The sequence below is a fragment of the Mytilus edulis genome, chromosome 12 (genome assembly GCF_963676685.1).
Source record: "Mytilus edulis chromosome 12, xbMytEdul2.2, whole genome shotgun sequence".
Lineage (NCBI taxonomy): Eukaryota > Metazoa > Mollusca > Bivalvia > Mytilida > Mytilidae > Mytilus > Mytilus edulis.
The window spans coordinates 65,002,542-65,013,986 of NC_092355.1; the positions used below are offsets into that span (position 1 = coordinate 65,002,542).

Consider the following 11,445-nt stretch of genomic DNA (forward strand, 5'->3'; position numbering starts at 1 on the left):
GGCGGGGTTAAACATGTTTATGAGATCTCAACCCTCCCCTTATACATCTAGCCAGTGTAGAAAAGTAAAAGCATAACAATACGCACATTATAATTCAGTTCAAGAGAAGTCCGAGTCTGATGTCAAAAGATGTAACAAAAGAAAATAAATAAAATGACAATAGTACATAAATAACAACAGACTACTAGCAGTTAACTTACATGCCAGCTCCAGACCTCAATTAAACTGATTGAAAGATTATGTGTTCATCATATGAATATCAGGCACAATCCCTCCCGTTAGGGATTTAGTATTATACTATCATAAAATATATGAGAAGAACATAACCCGTGTCATGCCAACAACTGTTTTTTTTAGAAATAGATGTGTTTAGTTCCGATTCAAAGACTCTATCAGTGAATCAATATTAAAGCCAAAATATGCAATCTTTAATGACCTGACAACAGTATCGTAACTATATCCCTTTTTAATAAGTCTATTTAAAGGTTTTGTTAGTTTCTGAGGAGAATACTGACATTTTTGTTCTTTATATAGAATATTTCCATAAAAAATTGGATGTGAAATACCTGAACGTATAAGATGTCTGCATGTTGAGTTAAATCTACGAATTATTTCCTTATACCGATGATAAAATTTAGTAAATGTTTTGACCAGTTTGTGATATCGAAAACCCTGGTGTAATAATTTTTTAGTAATACATAAATTTCTCTCGCTAAAATCTAATACGTTGTTACATACACGAAAGAAGCGTACAAGTTGAGATATATAAACACCATAAGATGATGACAAGGGAACGTCACCATCTTCAAATGAATAATTAACAATAGGAAATGAAAAAACATCTCTCTTATCAACAATTTTTGTATTAATCTTCCCGTTTATGATATAGATACCAAGATCGAGGAAAGGGCAGTGGCCATTGTTATCATTAGCTTTAATTAAAGTAAGTCCTACAGGATAAATTTCTTTATTATACATACGGAAGTCGTTATTATTGAGAGCCAATATATCATCCAAATATCTAAAAGTATTGTTAAATTTTTGTATCAAATATTGTTTTGATGGGTCTTTGCTAATTTAAGTCATAAATTGTAACTCATAACAATACAAAAATAGATCCGCAATAATTGGTTCACAGTTAGTCCCCATTGGAATTCCAATAACTTGACGATATACGGAATCTCTAAAGCGAACAAAAATGTTATCAAATAAAAATTCAAGCGCATAAATAGTATCAAAGCATGTCCAATTGACATAGTTCTTTTGTTTATTGCTACTAAAAAATAATCGCAAAGAGTTTGAACATATGTACTCGCATTCCGACTTTTTAAATGTCCAGTTAATTAGGGATGTGAATTTTTTCTTAATAATAATATGAGGCAAAGTGGTATATAGAGTAGAAAAATCTAAACTTTGAACAGATTTAAAATCACCATTATATGCATGCAATTTTTTGACACTCCAAAAGTAATTAATTCCACTATTTTCAAGGGCCTTATTTGAACAATTTATTATCAGGTTTTTTATTGTACCAAGTGTACTAGTAAGTAAAACAGACAATTTAGTAGTTGAACAATGGACAGTGGCGGGTCCAGGGGTGTTCTGAGTATAGGCACTTTTTTTTTTTTAGATCAATGCATTTGAATGGAAACATATAGTTGGAACCCCCTCCTTGTGTCCTGAATTGGGAACCCCCCTTTTTTAAATGGATGGATCCGCCACTGCCCCTCATGCAGTCGGACAAGATGGACTGATTTTCAATAACCTATCTATTAAATGTTATCATTTTCTACTTATATATGTTACTTTAAAAGAAGTAACCAAAATCAATATATGCGTAATCTGTCCATATGTTAGTGTCATATATTATTAACTACTAGTATTTTAAAGCCAATCGAGTAAAATACGGATCTATAAATGTATGCTTTGCTTAATATACTTTGATATAATTGATAGAATACTTTTCAACAGGACATTCACGAAACTTAGGCATTCATTTCATTTTCAGGGGGGGGGGGCTATGGTTTGCTTCTAATTGTTCTGCCACTATATGTAATGCTAAAATTGAAATGAAAGAAAAAAATGTTTTCGACCTGTCTCCAAAAAATATTGTCTTTCGCCGAAGGAAAAAAAATCCATAGCCGCCCCCCCCCCCCCCCCCCCCCCCCGAAAATCAAATGTTTGCTGCCTTAGGCATGTGTGGATAACTTTTATTCTTTAATAGTTAGTTTAAATAATTGTATATACATTTATTTACACAAATCTCTATGAAACCAGTTTTTGACAACTATTATTATAAAAGTTTAAATCGCCATTCAAAAAGTGTTTTCTTTTTAATTATTTTAAGTCATTTACGTTTCACTAAATAAATATCTGTTCACGTTGCAATGATCACAAATAAACCAAATATTTGATTTCTTTTTCGTGAATTATTTGTCGTAACTTATTGTAAAAAATTGTATGTGTTCCTGTTTTCTCCTATTTTTCGCACATATACTGTCAGTCGAAATAGAAAGTACAATGATGTATTTTTAGTTTATTCTATTTTTAGATCATGTTATTACTACGCAAATGGGCACTATTGCCACGATTACCTGAGGGCACCGATTACCTCAGGGCATACAGCAGCGGACCTAACTGCCATCTGCCAGTGGTTTTATGACGTCGCGGTTTCCGCGAACTGGAAACATTTATTAGAGTTATTCCTCTTTGAGCCGATGGAGAGAGTGACAATCGTTTTGATAGGTTAATTTGCCAAGAAAAAAATGAAAATTGTTTTTAAATAATAGACATGTTCCAGAATTGGATAACATATGAGAATGAAAAGAGAGTCAACTATACAGCAATCTAACAACAACAAATACACAAAAATGACCGTAAAGAAACGAAATAGACTGAGTTTCCAGCAACATTACGGAGGCCCCTCATGGGGGGTCCTAGTAATCACGTAATCACCATTTTTTTGCCAATATAATCACATAATCATTAAATATTTGCTTATCTTTAGTAATCAAATAATCATAAACTAAAAATACAGTCCTAGGTAATCAAATAATCATGAAATATTTGGCTTAATAATCAAATAATCATTAAAAAAACGGTCAATTAATCACATAATCAAAAACCCCATGAGGGCCCTCATTACGGAATATTTCGATATTCATAGATGCCTAAGGATGAGTGATCAAAACAGAAATGGTGTTAATTAAACCCCGTTTATACTTGCACGGAATTGAATAAAATCGATCTCTGAAGAGCATCTCGCGTTTTCGATCTTTTTAAAAGAACTTGTGCGTTTACATTTAGTATACATTGCATATCTAAAATAATCAGCCTAACCATTTCGTTGACAAAAAATCGTAAAAAATTGAATAAGGAAATATTTGGTTCATTAGATAATTATATGCTTCTGCATTTATTAATATTATATTTGATTAACATGTCATAAGTAATTAAAAAAAAAAGAATTGTCAGAAAAAAATTACTTATAACGCTCATTTCGTTTGAAGATGAGTAATCTGCAGAAAAAAACATACTGAATGAATACAATTGAAAAGATATTGTTTTAAAAAGGTGCACCGAATATCACACGTATAGTAAGAGAATATGGAACGAATAAGTAACAGGGCATCAGTCGAGCACTGAAAAGAGTATTTACGCCTTAGAATAGGGTTATTTTATCTCTTAGAACCATTATATAGCATCAGAGACAAGAACAAAAAAGGCGCGACCTATAACAAGCATATTGTAAGCGAATAAGTAGCAGGACATCGGTCTAACGCTAAAACTGGAACCTACGCGCTAATAGGTATATTTCACTTTTAAGAACCTATAGCTAACACCAGAGACAAGAAAACAATTTAAAAGATTTGTTTCGTAATAGGTGCAATGTGTTTCAACGTATAAGGAACGAATAAGTAACGGTATCAGTCGAGCACTGTAACGGGTCCTGTCTCAACGCAGGAGTATGTAATTTAAAGTGGTTGTTGTTTGCAAAAGAGTCACACATTTGTTTTTCATTAATTTTTTTTTTATTATTTTCTAGTTTGAATTGTGTTACATTTGTCCTTTCGGGACCTTTTATAGTTGTGTATGCGGTATGGGATTTGCTCATTGTTGTAGGCAGTACGGTGACCCATAGTTAATATTTCCAGTGTCAATTGGTCATTTGTGGAGCATTTTGTTATTTGCATTCATACCACATTTTCTTTTTTTATTAATATATTTTCAGAAGAATGACGCAAACAACGTCGAATATATTAATTTGGTTTTTATTATGTCCAAGGCACGTTTTGTCAAATCATTTGAGAATAAACACTGAAAACATTTTTAAACTGACCATGCGCAGATTTATTTTCATATCTACATAAAACACCTGGAATTTTATATCGATTGATTGATTGAAAAGTCGATCGCGATGTATCTAAAGCGTTTTCACTTGAAGAAAAATCGGTTCATAAAAAAATCGTTCTTTTAAAACTACGTCTGCATGGGGATGGAATGTTTACGTCCGATTGAAGATCGACCTTTCTCATTTTTGCAATACTAAAGATCGGCGATCTCAGAAATGATCGATCTTTATTGTTATTGGAAACGGAGTCTTAGATTTTCTAATGATTTTGAGTAATTATCATCAAAATAAAAAGGAACAACATTCCTAAACGAAATTAAAATTCATGATACCGGAAGCAAAATTCTGTCTTGTCTTTCAGATGTACTTTGATTGAACAATGATATTATATAAAATGTCTTCACTATTTTAAAAAGAATTTCTGTTCAACACGTAAGCACTATGAATAACCTGAAATGAAATGTTCACAGAAGCATTCGTGTGTACTTTTGTACAACGCACTGTTTTCCAACCACCGCATTTATATTACGTGTCTGTGATACTGACTGAAAACTAAGTACTATCATGTGTAGATTACTGTGAATTTATCGTAGTTTTAAACAAACAAACAACAAAACAGCAAATAACGAGAACTGGGTTGTCTCTAATTTGTGAGAATATAGCCTAAAACGGCCGAACGTATAGAGATTTAAATTCACTGTCTGTAAATTTACAACATATTAACAGTAGAATTAATAGGCATTATGAATACTTTTTATTGTTCAAGATGTGTAAAATAATTTTGTAAAAAGTATTCATAATGCCTATTAATTCTACTGTTAATATGTTGTAAATTTACAGACAGTGAATTTAAATCTCTATACGTTTGTACATAAACAAGTGACTAGATCTAGTTTAAAAAATATGTCCAGTGACGCGGCCAACCAACCAAGATGGTCGCCATGGCTAAAACTAGAACTTACAATATCAGCTGCCCAACACAATATGGCGCATTTTTGAGCCCATTCGCTAAACCAACTTACTGGATCAGGAACATGACAGTTATTTCCCGTTCTTCTTTTTTATGTTGTATTTATCAAACGGTATGTCACTTGCATGGTGAGATTTCGGGTATACATCAACAAGACAGCAAACAAACGACACAAATAAATTAAAAAAGGCATGCCAACCTTTCTTTTAAGAGTTCTCTTAAGTTTGATTATACAGGTAAATCTCTGAATATAGATACAATGTATAGCTTTGTCACTCTTAACACTTGAAATTATGAAAGAATACAAACAATTATCCATTTGTTAAACAAAAAAATTGTGATGTTACCTGTTAAAGTTGGCACTTTAATTCCAAGTATGTAACCACTAGCCATGTCACGTGACGATACGTTGTACGTGTTTTGTAACCTTACGAATGACAGTAGAACACCTTCTAAGTCTGCTCCCGTCGGTAAATTTGAAATGAATGATGTCATTGTTTCTGTAAAAAATGTGAAATTTTGCTAAATAATTCTGTAGAATGGTTACTTGTAGCCTCTTCTGTCTAGATATCAAAAAGTGTTTTCATTTACTTAAATGTATATCAAAATGAACGAGGTGTCAGCAAAATTATTTGTGCTGTGTTTTGTACGTTGAAGTGTTTGATCTCACAGTCACAGCGTTCAAAGATCAAAATCGCACAATAGTCTGCATGTTCAAAACGATCCCGTAGCACCAATTTGAGCTTAATGATTTGGGAGTTATCAATAAAGGGTTAAGTATACAACGTTCAGGCAACGGCTCTTCGGCACACTTCGGCATATATAACAATCTGAAGGGTAGAGGAATCTGCCGAGATTTGCCGATTTATTATGACGTAGAAAGACTTCTGGAAATCTGATACAATAAGGTAGCGAAATCTGCCGATTTACTTCGCCGAGCAAACAAATTTAACACATGCTGTCAATATAATAGAAAGTTATCTCAACGCCATACCAAATCATTCAAATGTCAAACAAAAACAATTTATTCAGATTTTGTTTAAAAAAATGAGACGGGGAGTGAGATCTACTTTTTTGGGGGGTCTTTTTACGAAAACTACTTGCAAAAATTTATAAAAAAATGGTCTGATTTTGGCACTTACAAAGTTTGGACGGTAATGAAAAGCATTGATTTTCATATTATAACCACATCGTTTTAAAAATAATTACCTTTTAGTAAAACATCGTCTGTCTTATTAATTATATCTCTGATTGGACTTACAGCTTCGTTGACTGTTCTAGCATATTTGTACATAGAAACAGGATTAGGAAGTGTTGTTGTGTTTCTGTTACATTCCTCTGATATTTGATCCTTTAATCTCTCTGAAATTCTGTGAACGAAAGCATAAATTACATTGCTTCTCTAATTAAATAATGGGGTTATAAAAACGTCCGAAATTGTTTCAATATCTAATCGAAATAAAGTTTCTATCGTGTCGTTTTTCAAAGGTTATGATTTTTCAATTAAGAAGTGAAATTCTGCCTAAGAATCAGACGGTGGTGAAAATATGAAAAACCCATTCAAGAAAACATTAATGTATGTTCAAATTGTATAATGTTGCACAAATATAACATTCTTGTCATTTTACTGTTCTGATATTCTACAACAAATGCATTAGAAATAAACAATTAAGGGGAGCTAACCCCGTAATTTACTTAACTCTTGCAAAAATAATCTTCCAGACATTCAAAAACGAAAAACGTACTATCTTTTACCCAGGATGAAGATAACTTAAAAATATGATTGTTAGGCAGAGAGTTTTTCTGGGATATTTTTTGCTTAATATTTTCAAAATTGCTTGATTCTTTCATCACTGGAACTTTCGGCCGATTGTAAGAAGATAGCTCCTGTTTCAATGTTATTTAAACAAACCAAAGTTATTTAAGGTGAGAGGTACGTAAATGAACGCCTCTAGCGGAAAACGGGAAAATCGACGTCTATTGTTATGGGAGTTATCTCCCGTACACCAGAAAAAATGTTTTCAAGATAAAATTGAGAATGGAAATGGGGAATGTGTCAAAGAGACAACAACCCGACCATAGAAAAAACAACAGCAGAAGGTCACCAACAGGTCTTCAATGCAGCGAGACACCCCCGCACCCGGAGGCGTCCCTCAGCTGGCCCCCAAACAAATATATACTAGTTCAGTGATAATGAACGCCATACTAATTTCCGAATTGTACCGTGACAAGAAACTAAAATTAAAAAAATACAAGACTAACAAAGGCCAGAGGCTCCTGACTTGGGACAGGCGCAAAAATGCAAAAAGATGTCCGAATATGTTCCGCTTCGTCGGAATAATGGTCAATTTGGTGGAAGAGTATTGAATGCACCTCATCAAAATATATCAAAAATTAAAAAGTATGTAAATGAAATATCTTGTCACAGTTAAACAGTGCTTCACTCCCATGAAAATAAAAGTAACTTGGCTTGTCGTGATAGTCGGAGAGTGAGCTGACCAACTTAATTAAAAAAGAGAGTCCTCTCGCCTCTCCCCAAGGAATCCGTCACTGTATAATATAATTATTTATTTACCTTTTTAACTCGTTATAACCGTTTAAAGATGCTATGTATTCCGATAGATTATATGCTATCCTCTTAGAATCTTCAAAATGTTGTGTGCACGTAAACAATATTCCAATACAAGAGAAAATATTCACTGTTATTATTACGAATACTAATAATTTACGGACAGACATCATGCAAAATCCTAAAATAAAAAAAATGAAAAAAAAAAAAAATGTCTTCCGGTTTTCGATGTCAGGTGGTTGTAGTCTGTAAGTATTGCCGTTGGGTATATTATTTTTTTGTGAGGGGCTTGATGGGGGGTCTTTCATTTCTTATTCTTTAATGATTTAAATAATTTGTTTCTATTATTTATATAGTTTTTCTTTCGTTCAATATTATTTTTATTTCAGCACACCACTATTCTCTTTTTATTTATTTTTTTTGTCATATTTTTCATAGTAGATTTTTCTTTAGACCTGAACGGTTATTTTATATTGTGTTAACAAGATCCACATCCTCATTTATATTCATTATTGCCAGTAACCGTATGGAAACATCGAAACAAAGCTACTATTATATGAATTCATTAGTATTATATTAACCGAAACAATAATATATTGATAGCAAGTAAATAACATATTGTTGTTCTTGGTATAATTATCAGGTACGGGAAATGAACACAAATCAATTATCACTTTTAGAAGAGAAAAAAAAAACCCAACTAATGTGACAAACATGTACATATAACTATATAGATATAAGAAGACGTGGTATGAGTACCAATGAGACAACTCTCAATCCAAGTCACAACTTGTAAAGTAAACTATAATTTGTCAATGTTCTGTACGGCCTTTAATACGGAATCTTGGTTCAGACCGAACAGCAGCAAACGTCAACTACAGAACATCAGTGGTCAAAAACGTCAAAACGACAACCACAGAACATCAGGTTCTAGCTAGTATATACATTATTTTCAATGTCTTATTATCAATGGGGGGGGGTGGGGGGGGGGGGGGGGGGGGTCATCAATTCACTTCGTGATACACTACATGTATATTGCACACTCAGTCAAAATGTCACAATCTGGAAAAAGACAAAATCAGTAAAATTACCTATCGGCAAACCCTCGTGATGGAGGTACGGATCGACCGATTTGTCACGAAGTAAATTTACATATCAGACGACTTTCCTGGTATTTAAAGAGCTGATATGAATAACACTTTTTAAGTCAGATTTGTTCCGAACGGGTGGATTTGTTCTACATGTTCCATGATACATTATTACTTTGATTGGATATCTTTACTTAAGTGGTTTTATGCATATTATCCCTAAGCCAGGGAAAACTTGTGGATAGCATATACTATTCATTTCTCGAGAAAACAAGTTCATACAGCTTACAGAAGCAATATAATGTGCCATCTTCGACAAATATTGAAGTTCCGTTATCTCTCAATCTACAAGCAATATAATTGATATTTTAGAAATTACTTATTAGTGATAAATATTGTACATATATATAGATGTTCAAAACATGTATGTTGTACATGATACATACAAGGAGAACAAAATCCTCAGGCAAACATCTGACATTGAGATTTAACTATCGATTATTATCAAGGATATTACACCTGTTGGTTCCTGACTTGAGTGACGTGATTAAATCATGAATATAAATACCCATTTATTGTAAACTTATATGCATATTGTGAGGAGAATGATAATAAGATATATTTATATCTAAAATATAAATCTAAAATATAAATGATTCCGAAAAAAATAATAAAATCAGTGATATTGTTGTCTTTTTTCAAAACTACCTCTACCGTTTTTTATTGGGAAAAATGCATATTTTTTATTGAATTTGGGAAATTTGTATTTTTTATTCTTAACACATTTCCGATTTTTTGCTGAACTTTGCTGTCTTTTTTGCACTGTTTTTTCATGCATATTTTGGTTGTCATACATTTTCAACCTGAAAGGTACTTTTCAGAGGGGGGGAAGAAACCAAAACAATGATGGTACTTAATGCATTAAAAAACCACATGTGTTACAAACACCATGATGATTCTGATCAGAACACTGGATCTCAAAAGTGCTTTCTAATATCAAAATAATAACATGAATACGAAATTTACAAACATTACTACCAATGCCATCACTGTTTTGGGAAAATGTCAAAAAAATTGGGAGGAATTTTAAGCCCTTTTTTTTTGTAAATTTGGGAATTTTCTCTAGGGGAAAAGGCCGAATTTCGGCTGTAATTTGAGGCAAACAATATCACTGAAAATGGGTTTTCCTGTTAATCTTCTTTTTTAATGTTTTGTGTTGATTATTTTTCTACCAGGAAATCTACCTACAATAATCGAAAAATACAAAACTGTATTTCGGATATTCAAATGAGATACTATGTAAAATAGTTCTGATGTGTCCAAAACTGTTCTTAGAAATATACCATATATAGGTTAACAGATTTGCATGATTTCAAGTATGAAAATACAAGTTATCCTGATACATACTTTTCTTTAGATTACACAAAATAAGTTTACACATTTAGTAACGAAATAATCTGTTATATTGAATTATCAAACTCCAAATCGGCAAATCTCGGCAAATGTACCAATCATGTAGGGTAGCGGAATGTACCGAAGTTTGCCGATTCACTATATTCCATGCGTATTTCTACGGTTTCTGGTATTATCTTCATCTGGTACGCTTAATTTAAAATTGTTGACAGGTATTTTTTTTTTTTTAATCAAATGTAAAATAAATCACAGTAAAACTAAATATATGTGAAAGATCGATTGATAGTTTGTGTGTAATACTATTTTCAATACTTTGACTTCATCGTAGTGGTCTGTTTTAAACAAATGTGGACAAATCATACCTCCCAAATAAAAACATGCAATGCAAATGCACTAATAAATAGATTAATTCGCAATACATTGAAAGGAAAAATTTGTTTTTAGAATTTAAAAAAAAATAAAATGGCCCTATTTTAGAAATGAAATAATAAAAGGAATACATTTTATTCCTATATTTAAACGCAGAACTAATTTCAATTTCTATTCGAAATAAAACTGAGCCAGAGGCACATTATGATATTTTTGAACAAGTCATATACATATTCCGTCTTTCGCCCTTTCCTCTGCGCAACCCTTTTTGATTATCATTGTAAAATATTATTGGAATTTTCAATTATGTAATTATTGACCAAAATAAATAAAACCAATTTCCCAAACTTTTATCAAAGACAATTGGCAGATGGTGAATTCCCAAGTCACTTTCAAGCAAATCATCTAATTTGAAAATTTAATCAGAATGAATAATATCTGTAAATGTATAAATTTTCTAAGTAATAATTCGTAATATTTAAAATACCAATATTTCCTGAAGCTTTATTCGTCTAAACCTTCACGATATCTTGATATTATAGTCCGTCTATGTTAAGTGTTAAATCGTTTCCAGAATAGAATATTATTTAGTGTCAATTTTCTACGGGCTATACCTACATGTATATATAAGTATTCTCTATCAAACCTTATAACAGAAAAGACCGAGAAGCAGAAGCGATAAATC

The 11,445-nt window shown here is 32.1% G+C and overlaps 1 protein-coding gene across 1 annotated transcript in view; it reads right to left on the reverse strand.

Annotated features, from left to right (window-relative positions):
- The window catches only part of LOC139497774 (prolyl 4-hydroxylase subunit alpha-1-like), a 31,293-nt gene extending 25,388 nt beyond the window's left edge, over positions 1–5,905 (reverse strand). The window contains exon 1 of the mRNA XM_071286010.1: positions 5,669–5,905. Coding sequence (XP_071142111.1) covers positions 5,669–5,816 — 148 coding nt within the window. The 5' untranslated portion in view covers positions 5,817–5,905. The remainder of the gene's footprint in view (positions 1–5,668) is intronic.
- Between the last annotated feature and the right edge of the window lie 5,540 nt (positions 5,906–11,445).